The sequence below is a fragment of the Bos taurus genome, chromosome 29 (genome assembly GCF_002263795.3).
Source record: "Bos taurus isolate L1 Dominette 01449 registration number 42190680 breed Hereford chromosome 29, ARS-UCD2.0, whole genome shotgun sequence".
Lineage (NCBI taxonomy): Eukaryota > Metazoa > Chordata > Mammalia > Artiodactyla > Bovidae > Bos > Bos taurus.
The window spans coordinates 17551512-17579214 of record NC_037356.1 but is presented as its reverse complement, the minus strand read 5'-3'; the positions used below and the strand labels follow the sequence as shown (position 1 = coordinate 17579214).

General features: G+C 37.7%; 1 protein-coding gene across 4 annotated transcripts in view; it reads right to left on the bottom strand.

Annotated features, from left to right (window-relative positions):
• Window positions 1-27703, bottom strand: part of NARS2 (asparaginyl-tRNA synthetase 2, mitochondrial) — a 137413-nt gene that overhangs the window by 12396 nt on the left and 97314 nt on the right. For 3 of the 4 annotated variants that reach the window (NM_001098867.2, XM_059882782.1, XM_059882783.1), the window contains 5 exons: window positions 16514-16646; window positions 10801-10899; window positions 10664-10701; window positions 4549-4615; window positions 2962-3099 (listed from right to left, as the gene is read on the bottom strand). In NM_001098867.2, the coding sequence (NP_001092337.1) occupies window positions 2962-3099; window positions 4549-4615; window positions 10664-10701; window positions 10801-10899; window positions 16514-16646 (475 nt within the window). Of the gene's footprint in view, window positions 1-2961; window positions 3100-4548; window positions 4616-10663; window positions 10702-10800; window positions 10900-16513; window positions 16647-27703 lie in introns of those variants that run through there. The other variant, XR_009493305.1, reaches the window with a different exon arrangement.

The window sequence follows — 27703 nt, the reverse complement described above, 5'->3', positions numbered from 1 at the left end:
TGAATCTCTGACTCAGAAGAGAGGATTAAGGAAGGTTTCTCTGTGGAAACGATTACTGAGAAGAAGAGATCTAAGAATAAGCAAAATTACTTAGGTGAAGGAGGTTGTTCTTAATTTAGGGAAGACTATGTACAAAGATCCTGTGATGAGGGAAAATCCTGCCTACCTACCAGAAGACATGAGATAGGAGCAGCCAGACTACACTGAGGCTTGTAGGCCAAATAAAGAATCTTGACTTTTGGTGTAAGAGCAGTGGGAGGCCACTGAACGGTTTTTAGAAGAGAGAGAATGTTACCAGATTTACATTTTCTAAAAGTTCAAGCTGAAATGGGGAGAATGAACTCAGAGGAGGAAAGAACAGATGCAGGCAAAAGACTGGTTAGAAGTTAAGACTACTTAACTTCAGTAGTTAAGACTACTGAAGTAGTCCTGGCAAGATATGATGATATGTTAATCCAGAAACATAAAAGTGGAAATAAAGAGAAGTAGATGGATTAGAGATTTATTTAGGAGTATAGAAATGACAGAACTTAGTAACAGTTTCAATATGTGAAGTGAGAGAAGAGAACATTTCAAAGATGACTCAGGACTCTGGCTTGCACAATTAGATGAACCCTGAATTTTCAAAGAAAATCAAATTTTGTGGGAGAAAGGGAGAAGAAGTGAAATCACAGGTTCAGTTGGGGGTATGTTAAGTTTGAGATGGTTTTACCATGTGTAAATGGTGGTGAACTCACAGGAGAAGCCTGGATTCAAGACATAAATTTCTGAGTCATGTGAAAATACACAGTGAGTTGTGGGTAAAGATGAAATAATCATCTGGGGAGAGAAAAGATCTGGGGAGAAAAGGATGGAGGCATGAGGAATTCCAGCATCTAGTGGAAGAGGATGAACCTGAAAAGGAGACTGAGAAAGAATAATTCACTAAGAAAGGGAGAAAACTAGGAGAATGCTGTCACAGAAGTCAAAGGGGGAAGAAGTAAGTCCTAAATAGTGCTGAATAATGCTGAGAGGTGAAGTAAAAGACTTTTTAAAGAGTCTGTTGAGCTTAATAACATGACAATTATTACTGCTCCCAGAGTTTCAGTGGTACAATTAGAGGGAATGACAGTGGTTTGAATATAAATCACATTAGAGGGCGGAGGAATGAGTGGTATATACCATGGTGGTTATGAAATAGTCACCTTCCTGAAGAAGACTTTAATTTGAGAAAGGAAAATTTATATAGAGACTACAAAAAACAGACATAATGCCACTAATTAGTTTTACTGATCCTTTAAATGCCATAGAAATCCAGAAAAGGCAGGCTCAGGGTGACTGGGTTAGCTAGGGAAGTCGTCACAGAGCAGGAAAACCTTAAGCAGAGTATTTTTAAGTGCAAAATTGAATGACTGAAAAGTGCTCTACTGAGGGAAATTATGAGAGGAATATACAGTGTGTGTGTGTGCTGGGGGAGAGAGGTGGAAGTGGGATAGGGTGGAGTGAAAAAAAAAAAAAAGCAAGAGATACAGACATATTCCTGTTTTTTGATGTAAACTCAACACCAAACAGACAACCTGCAACTGGATAATCCACTCCCTAGTCACTCTCCCTTTTTCTGCTGCCAACCTGTGGGCCTATTCATTTCTCATAACTGATTATACCAGAGGCTTGGTAGGGAGAAGGGAAAATAAGTGTCATAAATCAACTATGTTGCTTACTGCATTTGGATAATGCTGGTGAAAGGTAGGGATGTATAAAATCAGTGGCTAACGTGTAATTTTATATTTGTGACTTCTGAGGTAGTGTAATAAAGTAGAGAACACAGACTTCAGAGCCAGAGGAATCAGGTTTGAATAAGAACTCTATCACTTTCTATCCATGGAGCCTTAAGAAATGCAATTGGTCTTTTTGCACCTCACTTTTCTATATGTAAAACTGGAAAAACAACGAGTTTCTTGGCAAGGTTGTTTTGTGATTTATGACTTAAGAGATGACATGATAGTATTTGCTTCATACTAATTGGTGGCTCCTACTGTTTTAGGAATGCTGTAATATGAGCAAAGACAGGAAAGACATTCAAACAGATAACCTTGTATACCTAAGATGAGGTAATTTTATTTATTAGGGGGTCCTGATCTACATTTTCCTACTGGTATTTATCTAAAAACAAGTGAAAAGTACAAGACAGCAAAGTTTACATTTGGGACCTTTTCTGAGATAAACATATTTGTCTCATAGATTTTTACAATTAATGATATTAAATAACTATTCAATACATATTTAAAGAGTAAAAAATATTCTTATTTTATGTTACTGCCAATTTTGTGAAGGAGAGAAGAGACAAAAAGGAAAGCACCAGAAATATAAAAGCCAACTGTAGTTGAGGGAAAAAGAACAGAGGACAAGAAGAGCTAAAGAAGACAGACAGACAGAGACAAGATAGGCAGAGAAGAGAGCCAGTCAGAAGAGGAACAACCAAGAGGAGAATGCACCCAGCCCTCTTCGACCCCTGCACAGCCCTCCCCTCACCACTTCTATTTGATAGTCAAAGTACTCTAAGCTGCCTGCTATGCCAAGCCAGCTCTTCTTTTGTCTGATAATGCCACTACCATCATCTCCCCCTACCGCATGTGGTCTCCTAATCAGTATTTAATTTGATAGAGACTGGGCATATTGCTATACACTGCTCTAGGGCTCTCAGTAATTTAAAAACACAAAACAAAATGCACCTACATTTGCATCTGTTTAACTGAGAAGGACACCCTATAACAGAAATGAGGGAGTGTGCTTACAGAACACTGGGATCTTCTTTGGAAACACATTTTTAGAGGTGCCTGTGAGGAACATTATCATTTTAAGAGATACAGAGTGAATGATATAATTTAAGAAAATATGCCAAAGGATAAATTAAATTAAATCAAGGGGAAAACCTCAGACTCTGGGATGACTAACCCCGATTTATTTAGTGTGTTTACTTACTGTGTGCTGAGGGCCATCTTCATTATCCCTCATGTAGAACGGCTTGAGTACTAACGGATAATTAATGACAAAGACTGGTATGTCGCCACAGTGCTTCACCAGGTATTTTTCATGTTCAGTGTGTAGATCAGCACCCCACTGTAATGAGAAAAAAGAAATTACCAAAGGAGAAGACAGAGCTGAAATATATAATGCGGGACCTAAAAATAGCCTGTATCAGTGCCAAAGGCTTCTTTTCCCTGAGGATCAGGGATGTGTGGAACCGTCTGCTGAAGTTACACAGATAGAGAAACTAGAGAGAGATGTGTGAACAGAACATTCAAAAGCCTGGAAAGATGAAAGCTGGAACTAGTAGATAAACACTGTGCTTTTCTGTGCCCCAATGAGGGAGCAGCATTTAGCAGACAAATAGGAAGACACAGTATGCTTTCCACAGTGCAGAAAAGCTGATTCAGAATCATAATTTTTATTAATATTGGCCAGAGCTGCTTCTACAGTTACTGTTCCTAAGTCTCAGGAAATTAAATGATGAGAGATAATATTCCTAATACTGAGTCTATCTTTGGCTAGCTGGCTTCTCCCAGTGAATTTTTTTTTTTTTATAGAAGAGTCAACTAATATATCAGGTGCTCTTTGATGAATATTTAATAACACTGTTCATCTATTTATTCAGCAAACACTAATGTGCCTATTAAATCCCAAGTACCATCTAGGTACTGGAAACAGTGGTAAGGAAAACAAAACCCCTAACTTCATGAAGCTTCTAGGGTAGAAGACAAATATTAAATTAAAAAATTATACAAAGAAATCAATTGATTATAAATATAATAAGCACAGGACACTCATAACTTAAGAGAAAATCTAACCTAACATCTAACATCTAACTTAAGAGAACATCTAACTGGGAATAGAACTGGTATAAGCAGTAGTTTGAAGACAAAGGTATTATATTCTTAACATTATCTTATAGTCCCCTTTGTCTGGCAGTATCTTAATTACAGGAAAGAAGCACTGGCAGAGAAATGAGGAGACCTGCCTCTAACATTATGTGCATGGTCACTAGATCATGCTGTCTTTCCAGACCGATATCCTTGCCAATAAAATAAAGGAGTTCTGGGAAAAAGCAAAAACATAAAACTCAAGTGTTCTTCAAAGTGGGTCACAAATTAGAAGCCTCCATAAAGTTCAAAGGAAAAAGAAACCTGTTTAATGTGTTGCCTAAACTTATTTGATCACATAACCTCTTTTGTCTGTCAGCTGAAACATCATTCAGAAAATACTTTGAGAAACACTGAACTAGTTGATTGCTACACTGATATTCTATTCTATATTCTATGATATTTCTAAGGAATTTCATCTTTAAACTTGGGAAACTTCTCTATAACTCCTTTTGTCACTGCTAATCCAAATGATATGATTCTACTTCAAAACAATTTTTCAGTCTATATATGTCAACAAGGTTGGGCAAACATCAAAAAAACCCAATGAAATACTGCATATTGCTAATAAGAGAAATAAGGTTATTTTAAAGGATTCTTAATGAAATCAGATAAATATGAGAAAGAAATTTTCATATATATATCCTACCTCTGGAGTGAAGGTGAAGTTCTGGGATGCCTGCTTTAAGATCTCCACTGCCTCAGTGTAAGAAATGCTGGAGAGAAAAAGGGTAAAATCAGAAAAAGGTCTATACAATGGGCTGTTGTTAATTAGTGCATCTGAAAACTGTAAAAGGCTTATTTTCACACTGTTTTTTCAGATCACACATGAGTATCAAATGATTGCTGGGTTATCAGCAATGATTATAAAAAATGATTATTGATAATCAGGAATTATGGCTGATTTAATCTTATGAGAGTCTGAGCAGTGTGAAGAGAAATGGCCATTCAATAATCACACTTGTAGTGTACACAAAGAAGCTAGTCACTCAAGAAAGTAAAGATTTTCTCTGAATTCATGTTATGCTAATGCATGAAAAGGTGTTAAATACTGAGACTGAAAGAGGAAAACTCTTTCCTGAGAGCTATCACTCATTCACCCAACATATACTGAGCATTTACCATGTTCTAGGCATCATTCCCGGCACTGGAGATCCAGTAAATAAACACAAAGACCCTGCTTTTATGGAGAGAGTGTGTGTGTGTGTGTGTGTGTGTAGAAAGATAAATAAACCAGAATAATAAAATGTCAGGGAGCTACTGGTGCTATGAAATAAACAAAGCAAGACAAAAAGAGGGTGTGTATGTATGTATAGAAAGATAATAAACAAAAATAATATAATTCCAGGGAGCTACTGGTGCTATGAAGATAAACAAAGCAAGGTAAAAAGGGGGTGTTTGGTGTACTATTTTAGATAAGATGGTCAAGAAAGGCCTTGCTGAATTGGTGACATTTGAACAGAATCCTGAATGAAGTAAGGAAATGAGCCATATAAATACCTAAGGAAAGTATTCCAGGCAAAGCGAACAGTGAGTACAAAAACCTGCAGTGAGGAACAGTTTGGCTTATTCAAGGAACAAAACAAAACAAAAAAGCCAATGTGACTACAGCATATTGAATAAGGGGAAGAATGCCAGGAATTAGATGGGAAAGGTAATGAGAGGTCAAATCCTATGAACTATTTCAGACCATGGTAAGGGATTCATAATATATTCTAGTATTGGAAGATTGTTCAGGAAAAATACCACTGGTTACCTCAGTAAGAAAGCACCATGCCTAAAGCAAGCCAAACTAAAAATTTAACAGTTTGAATAGGTGATATATGCATATAGTTAAAAAAATCAAGATGAATAAAACAGTATACATCTTCATTCCACCCCTTTCACATAGCCACTTAGTTCCTCTCCTCATAAACAATCATTGTTACTGGTTTCCTGTGTACTCTTCCAGAGGGCTTAATGCATCTCTAAGCAAATACTAATACTCAATCTCCCCTTTTTATAGATGGCAGCTGCAGCGTAATGCTATAGCATGTGCATCATACACACTCTTTTAAATCGTTTCTTGCTCAATATATCTTGCAGATATTTACACATTAGTATATGAAGAACTTCCCTGGTGGCTCAGACAGTAAAGTGTCTGTCTACAATGCGGGAGACCCATGTGCAATCCCTGGGTTGCGAAGATCCCCTGGAGAAGGAAATGGCAATCCACTCCAGTACTACTGCCTGGAAAATCTCATGGACAGAGAAGCCTGGTAGGCTACAGTCCATGGGGTTGCGAAGAGTCGGACACGACTGAGCGACTCACTTTTACTTTCACCATATGAAGAACTTGACCTTTTGAACTATTACATAACATTCCACTATGTGGATATATCCTAATCAGTCAAACCAGTCACCTACCAATGGGTATTTCAGCTGGTTCCAATCTTTTGTTACGGCAAATCATGACCACATATATCTAATTTATGCTTCCCAGACAGCTCAGTTGGTAAAGAATCCATTTGCAATGCAGGAGACCCTGGTTTGATTCCTGGGTTGGGCAGATGCCCAAGAGAAGGGATAGGCTACCCACTCCAGTATTTTCAGCTGGTAAAGAATCAATCTGCAATGTGGGAGACCTGGGTTCAATCCCTGGGTTGCAAAGATCCCCTGGAGAAGGGAGAGGCTGCCCACTCCAGTATTCTGGCCCGGAGAATTCCAAGGACTATATAGTCCATGGGATCACAAAAGAGTTGGACACGACTGAGCGACTTTCACTTCACTTCACATGCTCACACAAATTTTGAACATGGGAAAAACAGAATTGTTGGCTTCTAGAGTACTTGCATCTTGGAGTTTTTATAGTTTTGAAAGACACTGCCAAAGATATCATCCATTCCCCCTTTATAGGGTTACACCAATTTATGCCCACTAGTAGTATATGAAGGTGTTCTCTATTTCCTCTCCAACAGTATTTTGCATGATTAAAAACAAAAATCTACAAGCTTTCTGAAGACCTTTGAGCTAAAAAAATATCTTACCCAACCCAAACTTATTCTCTGAAGCAAAAACAAAGTTCAAATTTATAATAACTAACTGGAAAGAGCTGTGTCATAAAGTACAAATAGACTTCCCGAAGCTATGTTTTGAGTGATAGGTTTTTTAAGATGGAAATTCTATTCAAAAGAAAATCTAGTATTAAATAACACATAATTTCTAAGTTAGAATGGTGCTGGTGTTGATAGTAGTAATGCTTTTTAAATGAGCATTTTATAGGAGGGAAATTGAAGTGTAGAGAGGTTCAGTAATTTGCCAAAAATCACTCATGTAAGTAAGAAGTAAAGCTTGATGTGCTGACTCCAGAGTCTAAGCTTTTAACTCCTGAGATAATGCCTAAACCACTTGCAGTTTCATATGTTCTATTGAAATGAAACATAAGGGGCCCTGGGTTCTCCCTCTGACTCTACCACTTACTAGCTATGTAAATCACTTCATCTCAATGAAGGTTTTATAAAATGTCATCTTTATTTAAAAAAATCTAAAAATACAAATATTAAAAAATTAAGTATTTACACTTATAAAATAAGGACACAGGGCTATACTGTCTTAAGCTTTTTTCTACTTAGATATTCTACTGTTCTGTTCCATCAATTACTTGATATGATCTATTCATTATACTGAGAAATAAAAGAGCAGTCAAAAAGGGAAGCACTAGAATCTTGTACCATTGATATATTACAGGTACAATATCAAGAAAAAAAAGACTCTTCGTGTTTAAATAGCTCTCCTTATTCTAAATGTTCTATGATACTCTGCCTATACCTTAAGTTGAGGCAGAACTTTCAAGTTCAAGTTAGAGTTCTGACACTGGATATCCTTGATGGCCTTCAGCAATTCTCTCTACTTTTTCTTGGTTACGCACGTGTTCGTGCTTAGTTGTGTCTGACTCTGTGTGACCCCATGGACTACAGCCCTCCAGGCTCCTTGGTATGTACAGGGAATAATATTTCTTCTCCTTTCCAGAAACTATTTCCAAAGTGCTATGAACTCTGAGAATCATGAACTCTGAGAATATTCCCTCTGGTTGTTCCCCCTCTTTGTTTCTAGCTGCTGGGACCTCTCTTATATGCTAATGAAGCCAACAGTGCATTTCAGAGGAGTTCATAATATTTTAACTAACGTCTTTAGATGTCTTGTAGGAGGGTTTTCAAGTTATTGAGTTTTTGACATACTGCTTAAGCAGCATTTGGTCATTTCAACAAAATTACTCAAGTTATCACTTTTGTGATGAGAAAACTGAAGCTTAACTACTCAGAGTTGTTGTGAAGATAATGAACTTCAGTATATGTACAGTTTATCACTGTCTGATACATAGTAAATATTCAATAAATGGTGGATATTTTCCCTCCATCTAAGATCTTACTCATTAGATAGGAGCTGGATAACTTCTCTTAAGATCTGCCTGATTCTCTGTTTCCAGCACAGATTCCTCGAGATGCCCAATTTATTTCTTTCCTTATCTACTTAATTAAAAACTTTATCAATACACTTATGTCCAGAACTCTCCTGTACACTCCAGATCTGGACACTCAAACTGCCTACCTGACATCTACAAACGGACATCTGAATGGATCTCAATCATAATGTGACACCTCACGGGAATGAGCCTGTTACCACCCCATCTCTCTCTGCAACCTGGCTGCTACTCCTTCCTCTGTCTCCATTTCCATAGCTATGTAAGTCAAAGGCTTTCAAGTCACTCTCTTTCTCTCTCACTCTCAGCAACTCCTGTTTGCTCTATCTTTAAAACCTATCCTGACTAGGACCATTTCTCTCCCCCTCCACTGTCACCATCCTGGTCTGTTGATGGCTTTATGTGTCAAGTTGGCTGGGCTGCAGTATCCAGATATTTGGTCAAATATTCAGGATATTTCTGAGAAGGTGTTTTTGGGATGAAGTTAACATTTAAATCAGTGGATCCTGACTAAAGAAGATACCCTCTCTAATAACATCTAGTTTGAAGGCCTTACTAGAGCAAAGAATGGCCTCCTCCAAGAAGGAAGGAATCTGCCAGCAGGCTGCTTTTGACTTGCTCTTCGCTGAGTCTCCAGCCTTCAGATTTTGAATTTGCCTGGTCTCTACAAATACATGAACTAATTCCGTAAGATGTTCTTCTCCCACTTACCCATATAGCTGGTGCTCTTACTTTACTTTCTCGAGATCTTTACTCAAAAATCATCTCAGTGGGATCCTCCCCACCATGCTATCTACTATTTCTATCTCCTCATTCTTCCTATGTCATATCTTCTATCTCTTTTTTGGTTTCTCCCCCCTAAGTATTACTCATTTTCACAGATTATATGTTTCACATTTTTATCTTGTTTCTTGGCTATTATTATCTCCACCAGGAATGTAAGCTCAGTGAAGGCATGGAGTTTTATCTACTTTGTTCATTGCTTTAAAAGCAGTTTTTAGATGCTAGAACAATGCCTGGCATATAGTAAATATTCAATATACATTTAAGTAAAGAAAAAGTCTCCAAAGCCTTCACTTTTACTTCACTGTCCTTTGCTTCTCTACCACAGGGCTCTTGACTCTTCCCTCATTTGCTATTCCCACATTTGCTGCCTTGTTATTGGTTCAGGGTCAACAATTCATCACTTTTAACCTGTAGTCTGCAGGTCTAGGTTGCTACCTGATTCTCAGCTTGGTCCAGTGTGCCAAGTTTTTCTTATTTCCCTCCTCAAGGATAGGTTGGATTCTTTATTTTCTTAGAACAGAAACCTGCTAAGTTTAAGATGGCAAGAGAAAAATGATACTAACTACTTTGAGAGACAATCTTTTATTCTTCAGAGTATCAACCTTGCTTCCTTGATACACTGTAAATACCCTGAATACAAAGTTTTTAAAAATTTGTTTTAATTGGAGGATAATTACTTTATAATATCACGATGGTTTTTGCCAAACATCAACACGAATCGGCCATAAGTATCCGTGTGTCCCCCCCAATCCTGAATCCCCTTCCCTATCCTATCCCTCTAGGTTGTCCAGAGCACCAGCTTTGGGTGCCTGGCTTCATGCACCAAACTCACACTGGTCATCTAATTTACATATGGTAATGCTGAATACTAAGTTTTATGTAAATTGTTTGTATTAGATATAAGAAGTTATTTGCTGTTTTTCCCATATCAAGTATGTGTTTAATAATAAACTGTGAAAAGAACAGCCTATCTGATTAATATGACTGGTTGACTAAACAACCAGTCCAATATCAAATGCTATATAATGGGATTACAGTGAAAATGAAGCAATAATGTATGTGCAGTATTTACAATATGGATTTTTAGGTTTTAAAAAATTGGCTTAAAAACAGTTCAGAATATATTTTCAGATTTTAGGCAGCAAAAGCAAAGAAAAAGAAAGAAGATTGAAATAGAGAAAAACGGAGAGGCAAACATTACATGTATCTTAAAAGCATAGTTTTTAATCAAGCTAGATTTTGATTACTAAAGCATTAGTCTGAATTGCAGTAATACGGCTAATAATTACCATGTTCATTTATCTTGCTAAGATTTATTCATTTATTTATTAATTCAACATTGATTGTCAACTATGAACCAGACACAAGAACTATAACTATCATTAAAATACAAGTGTCCCTTGAGTCTAGGGAGTATGATAAGCAGATAAACAAACAAAAAATTTAATACATAATAAATTATGATAAATATGATGATAAATTATGAATAAAGTTCAGAGAAAGTATAATATCTACTTACATTAGAAAGTTGTTTTTTAGCATATGTTCTAATCTGTCCTTCGTAAAAAAACAGAAAAAAGAAAATTTAGTAAATGCAATTAGAGTCATTGCATGTAATTAACATAGTCAGAGGGCTTTATCCACAAAACTAATTACCTTTTGGCCAGGAGCTAAGAATTTGTGACAGAGTTCAACATCTTTAGGACAATTTGAGAGAACTGTCATTGCTGTAGTCTTGAAGAGGCTCTCCATAACCTAAGAGAAATGATACAGAATTGTCTGACATGTTAAGTTTCATGAAAAAACCAGTTTAGGGCTCTGCAGGGACTATTCTCCAGGTTTTAGCAACTCCAAAGCCAACTCATGCGAAGAGTTGACTCATTGGAAAGGACTCTGATGCTGGGAGGGATTGGGGGCAGGAGGAGAAGGGGACGAGAGAGGATAAGATGGCTGGATGGCATCACTGACTCGATGGACGTGAGTCTGAGTGAACTCCGGGAGTTGGTGATGGACAGGGAGGCCTGGAGTGCTGCGATTCATGGGGTCGCAAAGAGTCGGACACGACTGAGCAACTGAACTGAACTGAACTGAAAGCCATTAGGCCTCTTACTTTCTGAATATACTGCAGCAAGCTAATTCAGTTTCTAGACTGATTAAAAGAAACATCACAACTTCTTCTCAGAGTAGGAGGGGAAAAAAGAAAGAAAGAAAGAAAATGTCTGAAGTTTTTGTTAACAGTTTCAAAAGTAGTAATGAAGTGAGCTGTCAAATGAACAACTAAAACAAATTGATGCCTCAATTTCAGTCTACTTGCTTGTAGAATCAGAGCAATAACAGTACCTGTTTTACAGGACTGCTGTGAGAATTAAATGAGATAATACATGCAGAAGACTTAGCTCAGTGCCCAGTTCAGAGGAGCACACAACCAGCATCAGTTGTTGTGAAGAGTGGAACATTCTGAAAAGTGCTTCATTGAGTCACTGATAAATGAAAGTAAACTTTAAGATTATAGAAGCAATGAGATCTAGCTTCATCCAAATACATACATTTTTGCTTTGCTAAGGTATAAAGTAAAAATAATACAGATCAATATGACACAAATCAGTATATAAGATTTCATTCTACCAGGGGTGTCTGTAAGTCTCTCAGGGGAAAAATTTGTTCTTAGAAGAAAAAAGTGACTGGAATGGAAAATATTTCTAAAATATTTTTAATCCAAACTAAAATTCTTCTTTTGAAGTCAATGAGATCATACTGTGGTTTCCAAATGTGTCCCCATAAAGAAATACATATTAAGTCCAGGTTGCCTCACCAGACAGTTGTCTCCCTTTCCTCTGTGAATCACCAGACACTCTATCAATGTTGCAAATACAGTGGGGCTATATAAGTGTCTGAGTAATTTAATCAATCAGCTACAGGAAAGAATTTAATTATCAAATAACAACTAGTTAGATTTATGTACGTATATAAAATATTTGGGGCTTCCCTGGTGGCTCAGTTGGTAAAGAATTCACCTGCAATGTGGGAGACCTGGGTTTGATCCCTAGGTTGGGAAGATCCCCTGGAGGAGGGCATAGCAACCTATTCCAGTAATCTTTCCTGGAGAATCCCCATGAACAGAGGAGTCTGGCTGGCTACAGTCCATGGGGTTGCAAAGAGTCAAACATGACTGAGCAACTAAACAATACACATAAAATATTTTATACTTCTCTTTATATTATTTTATATTATACATGTATTTTATAGAAAAGTAAGGAATAACTTGATGAAAGAAGAGCAAAAGGAGGCTAAAGATGTTTTACTTTGAGGCTATATCATCTTCAATCCAGCAGAGAGATAAAGAACTTACTAAGTAACTAAATGATTTATGAAGGGTTATATCTCTCAATCACTGAAAAAAGCCAATGTATTTTGGGAGGAAAAAACATATAAATTGGAGAGTATGCTTACACTATTGAGAGACAAAATACACCTATTTGCAAGATAAAGACTTTGCCACTAGGCTGGTAAAACAGTATCTTTGATGAGCAGTATATTTCCCTTTGAAGAAGAAAACACTGGCTCTTCTAACATTGACTTTCAGACTATGTTTTATGAATATATTAAAGAAAACAAGAACTTAACTGAAGAGTTAACATAATCCTCAGAGGTTTTAAAAACTATATTATTCAATAGCACTGAAATATCAATAGTACTATTTAAGTGTTTATACTTCATAAGAGGAAAATATCCCTTGTTACAATACTGATTTAAGAGACTGCTCTTCATCAAGATAATAATTTCCACAGAATTCAATTTATCAAAGGGAGAAAATTAAAAGAAGCAGAAGATTACTTTGGGAAGAACATATTTTTTTTTCTTTTATCTTTTGGAAAAGGTTTATATTTCAATTAATCAAACTATTCAACAGTGTATATGCCCGGAGTATCAGTCAGTAAAGTAGCAAATAATTAAGAATCAGTTACAGAATACATAATTATAGAGCAAAGATTATAATGTTTAATTAATTCTAACATAACCATGTCTATTGTCTTTATGAACTTTCCCTCTGGTTTTATGTTGGGGCAGTGAAGAAGCAGGAGGTAAAAGGTGTGCTTCCATTCTCTACAATACTCTCATCGCTTGAGCCAAAGAATAATAAAGAACTGGGTGGTGAGCTAAAACTAAAAGGTGATTAAGGAATTTTACTGACTCCATGAGGCTCATATTCTGAATCCCTAAATCTGGAAAGGTGTTACTCAACAGTGTTACTATTAACATTTTTGGCCAGACAATTGTTTGTTAGGGGGGAAGAGGCTGTGCACTGTCGACGTTCAACAGCATCCTTAGCCTTTACCCACAAGATGCCAGTAGCAACCAGTCTTCCCTATTCCTCCACCCACTCCCTGGTGTCTCTGGGGAACACTGCTCTAGAGAAATCAAGGAGAGACAGTAAAGGAGTATATGTAATATGTATATGTGGGGTGTGGCCAGAACACCCGCTCAGGACCAAGATCTTCATCTGCTGGGAATATTAACTGCTGATGTTTCATAGTTGGGTCCTTCTTCAGCAACTGCCCAGACCAAGAGTGCTATCTTACCCACCCAAAGTTACAACTTGTCCCAGGTTATCTTGTGTCCAATGACTGGCTAACATCGGGAGGCACTTGCTTTCCCATGGGACAACCATGAAGGGCAATTCTAGCTTCCAAGGTCCTCACAGAATTGGCAAAGGCCTCTTTGTGTAAACACAAAGTGTTTGAGGCAAAGGCCTCAAAGTGTAAACACATCACACTTCAACTTTTCCTTCTGTTCAGTAGTGCTGTCTTCCTTTCCTTTCCAGATATTTCTCTAGAGAGCATTCCCCAGTACTATCTACACACAAATCTCTGCTTTAGAGTTTATTTACTAGGAAATCCAACTTAGGATAATAAAATTGTGACTCCACTCTGTTAAGAGGAAAAGGTAGTATTTCTGTTTTAAGTGGCATTGGGTCATTTACTGGGTGAGTAAGAGTAGAAATGCAGGTCAGGAAGCAACAGTTAGAGCTGGACATGGAACAATGGACTGGTTCCAAATTGGTAAAGGAGTACGTCAAGGCTGTATATTGTCACCCTGCTTATTTAACTTATATGCAGAGTACATCATGAGAAATGCTGGGCTGGAAGAAGCACAAGCTGGAATCAGATTGCCGGGAGAAATATCAATAACCTCAGATATGCAGATGACACCACCCTTATGGCAGAAAGTGAAGAGGAACTCAAAAGCCTCTTGATGAAAGTGAAAGTGGAGAGTGAAAAAGTTGGGTTAAAGCTCAACATTCAGAAAACAAAGATCATGGCACCTGGTCCCATCACTTCATGGGAAATAGATGGAGAAACAGTAGAAACAGTGTCAGACTTTATTCTTTTGGGCTCCAAAATCACTGCAGATGGTGACTGCAGCCATGAAATTAAAAGACGCTTACTCCTTGGAAGAAAAGTTATGACCAACCTAGATAGCATATTCAAAAGCAGAGACATTACTTTGCCAACAAAGGTTCGTCTAGTCAAGGCTATGGTTTTTCCAGTGGTCATGTATGGATGTGAGAGTTGGACTGTGAAGAAAGCTGAGCGCCGAAGAATTGATGCTTTTGAACTGTGGTATTGGAGAAGACTCTTGAGGATCCAAGGGACTCTGCAAGGAAATCCAACCAGTCCATTCTGAAGGAGATCAGCCCTGGGTGTTCTTTGGAAGGAATGATGCTAAAGCTGAAACTCCAGTATTTTGGCCACCTCATGCGAAGAGTTGACTCATTGGAAAAGACTCTGATGCTGGGAAGGATTGGGGGCAGAAGGAGAAAGGGACAACAGAGGATGAGATGGCTGGATGGCATCACTGACTCGATGGACGTGAGTCTGAGTGAACTCTGGGAGTTGGTGATGGACAGGGAGGACTGGTGTGCTGCAATTCATGGGGTCACAAAGAGTCGGACACGACTGAGCGACTGAACTGAACTGAAGAGGAGAAATGAATAGAAGAATTGATACAAATTTCTAAAATAAACATATTGTAATTAGAAAATCAAACTAAGATATTAACCAAAATGGTAATGGAGAGAGAATTCATAGTAACAGTTAACAAATTCTGGGTACTTACTAAGTATCAGGAACTATCCTAAGTGCCTTATAATATTATCTGCCTAATCCTATGCTGCGATTCATGGGGTTGCAAAGAGTCGGACACAACTGAGCAACTGATCTGATCTGATCTGATCTGAATCCTATGAACTACCCCATGAAGTAGGTATTATTATTCCCATTTTCTGGATGAAGAAATTGAGGCTCAGAGAAATTAAGTCCCATGTGTAAGGTCACACAGTCAGTAAGTGACGGAGCTAAGAATCAAATCCTGGCCCATCCAACTCCAGAGCTATGTTCTCTCTATTGATTATGGCCACAGCCTCCTGAAAAGTCTCCCATCCCTGTTTTTATCTCCTCCTAAATCATTCTTCATCATGCTGCTAGACAGATATTTCTAAACTGTAACTCTGACCATGGCCTTTCCTCACTAGGAACTCTCTCTCCTTATCTTTTGTATTAAGTTCAAATCCCTCAGCATGGCATTTAAATACAAACTCTATCATGATCTGACTCTTGACCATCTCTCCAGCTTCATTCCTGTTCCAGAGTTCTGGCAGCTCCTGTGGATGCTTTCTCATATTATAGCTATAGGCATGTTTCTCTAACTATAAAGATGCTTTGTTTATTTGCTTAGCAAATACCAAAAGCTACTATTTACTAAGCCTGCTTTATGCAGACCCCATACTTAGTGCTTTACACTATATACAGTCTCTCATTTGTTGTTGTTGTTTTACTTGGTGACTACTAAGTTGTGTGTGACTCTTTGCAACCCCATGGACTATAGCCCACCAGACTTCTCCTCCATGGGATTTTCCAGGCAAGAATACCGGAGTGGGTTGCCATTTCCTTCTCCAGGAGATCTTCCTGACCAAGGGATGGAACCCACATCTCCTTCATTGGCAGACAGATTCTTTACTACTGAGCCACCACTGAAGCCCACTCTTTCATTTACTTCTCACAATAAACTAATAAAATAGCTACTATTTTTCTCATTTTACAGGGCGGAAGCTAAAGATCACTATGGTTAGGTAACATAGCAAAGTTAATGGCAGCGTTTGGACATGAACTGAAATCGGTATGATTCCTGTAGTTTAAACTATTACACTAACAGCATTCAGTAGATGTTTATTAAATTAAGTAGTTCTCTATCTTCTTCATTCTGTGAACACCTGTAAGGCACAAATGTCCGAGGTAAAAATGTATACAGAAGCATTTTAATGTCACAGATGTCTGATATTTAGAAACTATTTTAAAACTTGAGTACCTACCTGCATGAGATCTTGAAGGCTCTCCAGAAAAGAAATCTCTGCTTCTACCATATAGAACTCTGCCAGGTGCCTCCGGCTCTGAGAATTCTCTGCTCGGAATGTTGGACCAAAGGTAAACACTTGAGTAAAAGCTCTGCAATTCAAGATTAACAGTATAAAAATAGGATTTATATGATTAATTCTAAGTTTTAAAAAATTCAGTGAATGCTTAAGGAAAAAAAAGTTTTGTGCCTCTGTCTCATCCACAAATCCATACATATTAGCTGTTATATTTCTTTAATGGGTGATAATAATAGTTTCATTAAAAATGTTACATTTATAGAAACCATTTTATCCCAAAGGAATTTGCAAATGTTTTACAAACCCTACAGCTTACTAAATATAGACTTATAACCACTTCTGGGTGCACTCCACTGCAGCTGCCTTAAACAGCAGACAAGTACATTTCACAGCAGTTGAGAACAAAGTCAAAGACAAATACCATAGCCCAAGAAGCCACACAGAGAATCTAGATAGCAACAGTTAAAATCAGAATTTCATGTGGATGAGGTGAGTCAAGCATTTTCTAAATATGTGAAAAAGGAATATCAGATATGCGTGGCAACTTGCCTTGTTAGGCTTACTCAAGTCCTTTACGCCCACTCAAGAGTTTTATTCAGTGTTGAATGACCCCTGACATTTGAGGGGTGGGGTGGATTTTGAAGAACTGTCTATTTTAACTGTGGTTTTCAAGAACCACTATAGCTCAACAACATACATGGAAAAAAATTATTTTTTTTATGTCCTGCAGAGAAGTGGTCATGATACCTTCATTCTGTAATATTTATAGTGCCCTTCATATATGAAAAAGGTTAACAACTGGGACTAGATCAAGCATGTATGAACAAATGAGTATTTCATGAGGCCATGTAATCTTTGAATTGTAAGGTTTGGCTGGAGCAAAACAAGAGATTTGGGGCTCCTTAGCTGTTATCCTGAACACTCTTCATTTGTCTGTCATCAGTCAGATAACATTAAGATCAGAAAATAGTACAGAAAACAAATGGGTTATAGATATCAGGGTTTTTGTTTTGTTCTTTAAGTAAAAATACTCTAGAAAATTAAACGGTAAAACAATAATACTGGAAATTATGAGATTTATTTTTTCTTTCAAAGGTCATTTCAGCTAAGGCCTAGTTGGTAAGAAGCTTAGGAATTTATGTTTTGGTTCTACAGTTACCTTCCCAAGACCACAATCATTTAACCTCTGTGAATCCTAGTTTCTCATGGAAAAACAAACAGTAAAAACTCAAAATTACTACAGTAACCTCTCCCAAGATTCAGATCCAGACTTCCCTACTAGAATGTTTCTGAAAACACTGACCCTACCTTGTCCAAAATGAAAACTGTTCCCCAAAACAAGAGAAAAATAAAATAGTGAACAATCCTGGTTTTCCTTTCACATTTTCCCCAGTTCTATTAATCTCAGTTAACCCACCTCATCACCCAAACCAGATCCCCATCTCCCTCACTGCTCACACGTTTCCTGTCACATAATTTCAACTGTTCACACCTAGGAAAACTCTTGCAAATCTAGAGACTATCCCTTCCCCCTACCCAAATGCTTGTTTATTTGCTTGGCTGTGCCGGGTCTCAGCTGTAGCACATGGGATCTTCAATCCGATCTTTGTTGTGGCATGCAGGGGCTTTTAGTTGCAGCATGTGGGATCTAGTTTCCTGACAAGGGATCGAACCCGGCCCCCCCAGCACTGGCAGCATGGAGTCCCAGCCACTAGACCACCAGGGTAGTCCCTCGAGACTCTTATTTCCACAGATGCCATCTTAGTGTCATCTCTTGTGTCTGGCTCCTGCCTTTCTTTCACCAGTCCCAAGTTTTCAAATTCAAATCTGACTATATATCAGCCCTAATTTAAAAACCTTCAACGGCTGCCCCCTGCTCAACGGTTAAAATTCAAACTCCTAACTTGGACCGGACCTTCCTTGCCAAAGCCTTTCCTCCAACACACTGAGGACACTCTCCTTACATGCCCTGCATGCCTTAAGGCCTTTTCACTGGCTATCTTCTGTCTGTAGTGCCCATCCCCTGTTCCTCCCTCTCTAATGGCAAATCTCCATCCTTCAAGAATTGACTTAAATGTCACTTTTTCTTACCATATGTCCCCAACTTTATTGTTTCCTCCTTTATATGACTAACATTTTGTTTATGTATTTATTATATAAAATGTATCACTTAGAAATATAATTATGCATTTTGTATCCTTTCCCCTCAAGAAACTGTGAAATATCCTAGAACAGGAATAATGTTTTATTCATTTTTGCATCTCCAGTGTCTATGATAAAACAGGTGCTCTAGTGGAATGAATGAGCAATGATGATGATGACAGGCCTCCTCAGCTGTGAACTGGAAAAGCACAACATTCTCACAAACAGTAACATTACAAATAATGCACAGGAAAATACTTAGATGTATTTTACCATGGCTGTCACACAATAACTAAAATGGATCAGAAAATGTAGGTCTGTCCCAACAATAAATTAAAAAATTACAGGGCCATGAGTTTCCAATATATGCCTATGCAATCTCTCGCAAGGCTGGCAACAGTATATCTAAATAAATAAAGTGACATTTTTTCTGACACTGTATCACAAGAAATTGCATATACAGATGTGCACTAATGACAAAGGATATTCTACTGAGATTTTCCAGGGCATAAAAAGAAACTCCATGGTACAGCAGAAATTTACTTTGAAGGCTCTAAGAAAGACTTCTAAGAGATGGACAGCTATCCTGAAATACAAGGAAGGCCAATGGGATTGCTGTTCAGAAGTGACACATTATATATCAAGGTACTAGATACAGAGAAAACAGTGATTTCTGAAAGTACCACAGATTCAAGTCACAAGGGCATCTACTTCTCACATGGACAGGGAACTCTAAGATGAGCAGTGTCAGTGATTTTTAACAATGGTTAACAATTTTCTCTCGCAATAAATATAGCGGTGCTTCCGAGGTGGCTCAGTGGTAAAGAATCCACGTGCCAATGCAGGAGACGCGGGTTCCATCCCTGGGTCAGGAAGATCCCCTGGAGAAGGAAATGGCAAACCACTCTAGTATTCTTGCCTGAAGAATCCCATGGACAGAAGAGATTCTTGTGCTACACGACTCTCGCAAAACAGTCAGACACAACTTAGCAACTAAACAACATAAAATATAGAAGAAGATCGGGGATTTTTATTTTGGTAAGGATCAGATTCTAATTGTGGTGCCCAAAAGTTAAGAATTTCTCTAATAGAGTAAGTAAAAATCAATGGTCATGGTGCTTCCTCTGAATTACCAGAAAGATAAAATGAGCTGGAATGCATGCTGAAAATTTCCCTAATTTTGCATCTAGTCTTTAAGCAGATAAATGTTTAAATAATTCAGTAAAGATCACCCTATGTAAGCATCCAGTGTTTTTTTAAAATTAATTTATTTTTTAACTGAAAGATAATTGGTTTACAGAATTTTGTTGTTTTCTGTCAAACGCATGGGAGTGACAGTGGTCACTGTTAGCAAGTGCTCCTTGTGGACCAACCATTAGTTGTGAGAACCGTATAGTTAACTCCTTTATCATTAACTAAATATATATATTGTTACTTCTATTTTCCAGGCAAAGAAACTGAAGTTCAGAGAGGTTAGGAAACTTCCCCCAAAGTCATCGAGTCATAGCCTAATAAGTGGTGGAGGCCAGATTCAAATCTAGATCTGACTCTTAATGATCATAGCCTTAATTATGATATTAAATTAATGATGCTCATAGCCAAACATGGACAAACCCAGGAAACAGGAGAAAAAAGTTTGTAATATGTGCCTGCCCCTGATCCCCTTTCTCAAAGATAGCTAGGGTGAGTGGTTTGGTTTATTGTGAATAGCTTATTTATGTGTTAAAATCTTAGCTCTCTAAAATAGGTTGCCCTCATGCAAATAATGAGAAGATAAATTTTAATCAGTATTTTGTAACTTTCAGCAGGTCATTCAGCCTTTCTGGTCTTCAAATTCTTACATGAGTGGGAGATAGGGGCAATTTGGCATTCTCTAGTATCTTTTACAATAATTTTGTTTCTAGGTCCCTGTGAAATTGCTACGTTTTAAATTTATGCTGATTTCCTTTTTTTTTCTCTACCTTCCACACACATGCAAGTGGTTTGCAGCAAGGCTTGGCCCAAGCAATAGTTAAAATAAGATCTGAGAACAAGGCCATTTCTAAAATAAGATACAAAACCAGGTGAAAGGCCAGTACTGCTGTGAGAAGAAACTAGCAGAAAAAACACTCAGCACTAAGAATCATTCTTGTGCCAAATTATGGAGAGAGGAAAGCTATATAAGGAAAGTCCATGAGCTTGGAGTTGATATTTAAGATAACAAAAGTACATTGAATACACATCAACTAAGATAGCTACAAAAACAGCTTTTTAAAAATAAAAAGTAAAGTTACCAAAAATAGATTCTACAAAGGTTATTTTCTCCCTTGTGTGGAATTTTATGAAGCCCTAAATTGGCAAGTGGATTATTATAAAACAGTCACTGATTGCTTGGCCATTTATTCCTCTGGCCCTAAAATTTAAGAGCTAATCTTTTCAAAGAAAAGAGGAATTTCTGTTGTTTTTAGCTGAGAAGAACTCATCTCTTAGCATAAAAGGGATCAGCAACTTTCCCTAAGGCCACCCACTTCAAACCTTCTATCACTTCTCAACTTCATTCAGGAAATGTTCATTGAACTCAAGTGAACTCAAAGACAGCTTTAAACAGGCTTTTAAAACAATCTTTCTCAAGTGGTATTACCATCATCCAGAAAACAATCAACTATTTTGCTACTGCTTTGTATCCATTGGGTTAGCAATTCTGTGACATATTTGTCATTCACTGCTTTTACATGCCTAACAGAGTGGACACCAGGCACCTCCTTTTCAGCTTTCCCCTTTCCTCTATCTTGCAATAATACACTTGGTGGAAGGGTTTATAAAGAGATGGAGCTCTCACCACTTCATTAATTCTTATCAAGACATCCTAGCAAGGAGGCACTCTAAAATCTAAAAATGTCTTTATCATTATTGCTAAACATTTCTGCAAAATTAATTTTATTATGTCCTGTTGTAATTGTTTACTCATTAAGTTGTGTCTGACTCTTGGGACCCCATGGACTGTAACCTACCAGGCTCCTCTGCCCATGGGATTTACTAAGCAAGAATACTGGAGTGGGTTGCTATTTCCTTCTCTAGGGGATCTTTCCAACCCAAGTATCAAACACATATCTCCTGTATTGGTAGGCGGGTTCTCTACCACTGAACTACTAATATGTCCTAAGTATCTGATTTAGAACTGAATTTGAAGTCCAAGAAAATTTAATCTTAATTGTAGGATGAGAGTCAAAGTTTGATAGAGCCTGACAACAGACTTGCTAAAGGGAATGAAGAGTTGCCTCCTCTGATGAGCATGTGAACTGGGGGAGGGACATTCAGCAAAGGGAATACAAATCACACAGGTCCTGAGGTAGGAGACAGCCTGACATCTTTAAAGACAGAAGTAGGCCAGCAGCAAGATGAATGGTAAGAGATGAGGTCAAAGAGGTAGGAAGGGATCAGGATCAGAACACAGAGGGTGGTCCTTGTAAGCCACTGTAAGGAGAGTCTGGATTTTATTTACTACTCCTTGAAATATCTAACATTGTATTTTTCTGTTTTTCTGACCTCCATCTCTGCCTCCTTCTACATTCTACACTAGCTGTTCAACAAACACTGCTAACTCACTTCAGTTGTGTCTGACTCTGTGCGACCCCGTAGACAGCAGCCCACCAGGCTCCCCGGTCTCTGGGATTCTCCAGGCAAGAACACTGGAGTGGGTTGCCATTTCCTTCTCCAATGCATGAAAGAGAAAAGTGAAGGTGAAGTCGCTCAGTCGTGTCCGACTCTCAGCGACTCCATGGACCGCAGCCTTCCAGGCTCCTCCGTCCATGGATTTTCCAGGCAAGAGTACTAGCACTCTTCAAACTTAGTCCGAGAACCTCTTCTTTTCCCCCTGTATACATTTTCCCTAAATGACCTCACCTCAGTCATTTAATTAATTTTCAATTAATTACTTGTTGGCACACACAATTCACCAATTTGTATCTCTGGCCCAGACTTCTCTAAGCTCTAGAAGCACACACTCAGCTCTACTCAATCTTTCACTTGTCTCAAATAGAACTCATGCCTTCCTGACCCCTCACACTGGCTTCAGTCTTCTTCCAAGTTTCTAGGTCTATCCTCCCATTAGATACACCATGTACTACTATTCACAGAGTCTTTCAAATTTTTTTAAAAATGACATATATGGATGTGACTATTTGCTTAATGTCCATCTTTTTCACTAGACTGTAAATTTCATGAGTGACCTTATCCATTTTTTGATTCATTACAATATAACCAGTTCTTAACCCAGTGCACAACACACAGCAGATAATCAAAACTTGTCAAATAACTCATTTTCTATAAAATACGCTGATGCCCATAGTCTGAATCTTTGAAACAGCACTGGGATGGGGGTGAGGACAGAGGAGCAAGAAGAGGAAGACATTAAATAGAATATCAATTACTAAGCAAAAAATTCTGCTATGCCCTGAAATAATTTTTCATAGAAGGCACTAGGAGATAAAAGAATCAGTTTTTTGAAAAGACTCCCCACATGTTAGTTTTCGTTCTATAGGTAACAAGTACACTTTTGAAAAGTACCGTATCAGAAGAACTTCTCTAATTAGCAAAGATTTTACTTTTTGAGAAACTAAAATATAACCACACGAAAAAAAATTTCCCTAAGTCTTTTTCTATGTAAATGGAGAAGCACTTGACGTTCTGGCTTTTGCCGGAGTGGATACCAACAAGTTAAAACAATTATTGTCATTTCATCATTCCTGCAATGATGGACTTTTCAGAGGATGGACTATATTTAGAAAATAGCATGTTTCTCCAGGATCAAATTTTGCTATTTTTTTTTTTTTTGCCACTTAATTTTTTAAATTGAAGGATAATTGCTTTACAGAATTTTGTTGTTTTCTGTCAAATATCAATAAGAATCAGCCATAGGTACACCCATATCCCCTCCCTCCTGAACCTCCTTCCCTATCCTGAGTCATACAGCAAATCCCCACTGGCTATCTGTTTTACACATGGTCATGTAAGTTTCCATGTGACTCTCTCCATATATCCCACCCTCTCCCTCCTCCCTTCCCCCCAGGTCCAAAGGTCTGTTCTCTCCATTGCTGCCCTGCAAATAAATTCATCAATACCATCTTTCTAGGTTCCATATATATGTGTCAGTATACAAAATCTATATTTCTCAGCATTTCTGATTACTTCACTTTGTATAATAGGCTCTAGGTTTGTCCATCTCATTAGAAATGACTCAAATACATTCCTTTTTATAGCTGAGCAATATTCCATTGTATATATGTACTACAGCTTCTTTATCCATTCATCTGTTGATGGACATCTAGGCTGCTTCCATGTTCTAGCTATTGTAAATAGTGCTGTAATTGACACTGGGGTACATGAGTCTTTTTCAATTTTGGTTTCCTCAGGGTATATGCCTTGGGGTAGCATTTCTGGGTCATATGATGGTTTTATTCCTAGTTTTTAAAGGAATCTCCATATCATCTTTCATAGTGGCTGTATCAATTTGCATTCCCGCCAGCAATGCAAGAGGATTCCCTTTTTCTCCACACTGTATCCAGCATTTATTGTTTGTGGACTTTCTCATAATGGCTATTCTGACTGGTGTGAGGTGGTCTCACATTGTAGTTTTCATTTGCATTTCTCTAATAATGAGTGATGTTGAGCATCTTTTCATGTGTTTATTAGCCATCTGTATGTCTTCTTTGGAGAAATGTTTGTTTAGATCTTTGAGAAAATAAAGTTGACAAACCATTAGCCAGACTCATGGAGAAAAAAAGGGAGAAAAATCAAATCAACAAAATTAGAAATGAAAAAGGAGAGGTTACAACAGACAACACAGAAATACAAAGAATCATAAGAATATTATGAGCAACTATATGCTAATAAAATGGACTACCTAAAGGAAATGTACAGATTCTTAGAAAGAATTCTAAGACTGAACCAGGAAGAAATAGAAATTATGAACAAGCCAATTACAAACACTGAAATCAAATCTGTGATCAAAAATCTCTCAAAAAACAAAAGCCCAGGACCAGATGGCCTCACAGGCGAATTCTATCAGACATTTAGAGAAGAGCTAGTGCCTATTTTTCTGAAACTCTTCACAAAAATTGCAGAGGAAGAAACACTGCCAAAGTTATTCTATGAGTCTACCATGACCCTGATACTTAAACCAGGCAAAGACACCCACAAAAAAGAAAATTACATGCCAGTATCACTGATGAACACAGATGCAAAAATCTTCAACAAAATTCTAGCAAACAGAATTCAACAACACATTAAAAAGCTCATTCACCATAATCAAATCAGGTTTATTCCAGCGATGCAAGGATTCTTCAATACACACAAATCAATCAGTGTGATATACCATATTAACAAATTGAAAGATAAAAATTATATGATCATCTCAATAGATGCAGAAAAAGCCTTTGACAAAAAAATTAGCACCCATTTATGATAAAAATGCCTCAAAAAAAGGGTAAAGAAGGAACCTACCTCAACAGACTAAAGACTATATATGATAAGCCCACAGCAAATATTATTCTCAATAGTGAAAAACTAAAACATTCCCTTTAAGATCAGGAACAAGACAAGGATGTCCACTTTTACCACTATTATTCATGATAGTTTTGGAAGTCCTAGCTACAGCAATTACAGAAGAAAAAGAAATAAAGGGAACCCAGATCGGAAAAGAAGTACAACTCTCACTGTTTGCAGATGACATGATACTACACATAGAAAACCCAAAAGAAACTATCAGAAAATTACTAGAGCTAATCAGTGTAAAAAGTCGCAGGATACAAGGTCAATACACAGAAATCACTTGCATTTCTATAACCCAACAATGAAAAATCAGAAAGAAAAATTAAGGAATCAATCCCACTTACCACTGCAAGAAAAAATAAAATATCTAGGAATAAACCTCGTAAGTAGACAAAAGAACAGTTTATGGAAAATTATAAGACACTGATCAAAGGAATCAAAGATGATATCAACAGATGGAGAGATATTCCATGTTCCTGGGTAGGAAGAATCAATATTGTGAAAATGACTATACTACCAAATGTAATCCACAGATTCAGCACGATCCCTATCAAATGACCAATGGCATTTTTCACAGAACTAGAACAAAAAATTTCACAATTCAAATGGAAACACAGAAGTCTCTGAATAGCCAAAGCAGTCTTGAGAAAGAAGAATGGAGCTGGAGAAATCAATCTTCCTAAGCTCGAGCTATACTACAAAGCTACAGTCATCAAGGCAGTATGGTACTTGCTAATTGCTTTAACTGTGTATTTGTCCTCACATTTTCAACGAGATACTACAACCATCTTTTCAAAAAAGGTATACATTTTGTCAAATGCATCTATTCGTGCCTGGATTATCCCTCCTGTAATCTCCCATGTTTAGTAGTCCTTGTACTGAGAGAATATACGAGAACTTTAGGTACATGCACCACATAGTATTTACATGTTATTTAAGTCTATGAAGATTCAAAGGCTACCTTTTCTGAAATCTTATACTATAGCAGAAGATGAGTCATTGTGACACTGAACTGTCAACAATGTCCTGAGCTCAAGTCCTGTACTGATGAGCCTTACTTTTTAAAGGTCATATAGTAATTAATCCAAAGCCTGTAATCCAAAGACCTAAACTGAAATTCTGGCTGCTGCTGCTGCTAAGTCGCTTCAGTCATGTCCGACTCTGTGCGACCCCATAGATGGAAGCCCACCGGGCTCCCCCATCCCTTGGATTCTCCAGGCAAGAACACTGGAGTGGGTTGCCATTTCCTTCTCCAATGCATGAAAGTAAAAAGTGAAAGTTAAGTCGCTCAGTCGTGTCTGACTCTTCGTGACCCCATGGACTGCAGCCCACCAGACTCCTCCGTCCATGGGACTTTCCAGGCAAGAGTACTGGAGTGGGGTGCCATTGCCTTCTCTGAAATCCTGGCTACTCTGCTTATGAACTAGCCAGGTTAACTTCTTTGAGATTGAATTTTTCCATGTGACAATGAAGTTAAGTATACACTTGTGATGGGACTACTATAAAGATGAAATGAAACAAAATATGAATAAAGCTTAATGTAATGTAAACTTAATGTAGTATTAATTAATGTAATTAATATGGTAAGTGGTTCAACAAACGGGTTAAGACTATTTTTTGGTCTCTTTCTGTTTATGTCTCCTTTCTTTCCAAAGGTCTATCGTTCTCATTTCGTTGGTCTCAAAATCTCTTTATAACTTTCAATCAGTGCAAAAGAGATTTTGCTTATGTAGGCTATGTCTACCAATATTTACTATTAAAACTGAGAAATTTTTAAACATTGTTCACTTAAAAACAAACGATACACCCATCATGTCATAAAAACATCTTTTTAATAAAACTTTATAAGAGGAGTGGTATTGTTTTATATTTTTGTAAATTGTCTTCATATCTGGCTTAATAGAAGACAGCTGGATTCTCATATCTGCTTATGCATTCAATCATTGTGTTATCGTAACTGGAAAACTCAATGTATACTCACGAAAAAATAAAAATGAAAAGAACAAATACTGGTTTAGTATTATTATGAAAATAGTTTTCATTTCAAAGGACTTTCTGAAAGGGTCCTGGGCAGGGGGCAGACAAAACTTTGAGACCCATCACATTAGGCAATGATTCTTAATAAGCAGTATTAATTCTGGGCTCTACCTGTGGAGACTTACATTCAGAAAATCTAAGAAGAGTTCTGGCCATGAGTATATTTTGAAGTTCTACATGTAATTACTATGTGAACTCCTGATTAAGCACTGCTGCTGCTGCTGCTGCTGCTAAATCGCGTCAGTCGTGTCTGACTCTGTGCGACCCCATAGATGGAAGCCCACCAGGCTCCCCTGTCCCTGGGATTCTCCAGGCAAGAACAGTGGAGTGGGTTGCCATTTCCTTCTCCAATGCATGAAAGTGAAAAGTGAAAGTGAAGTCGGTCAGTCCTGTCCGACTCTTAGCGACCCAATGAACTGCAGC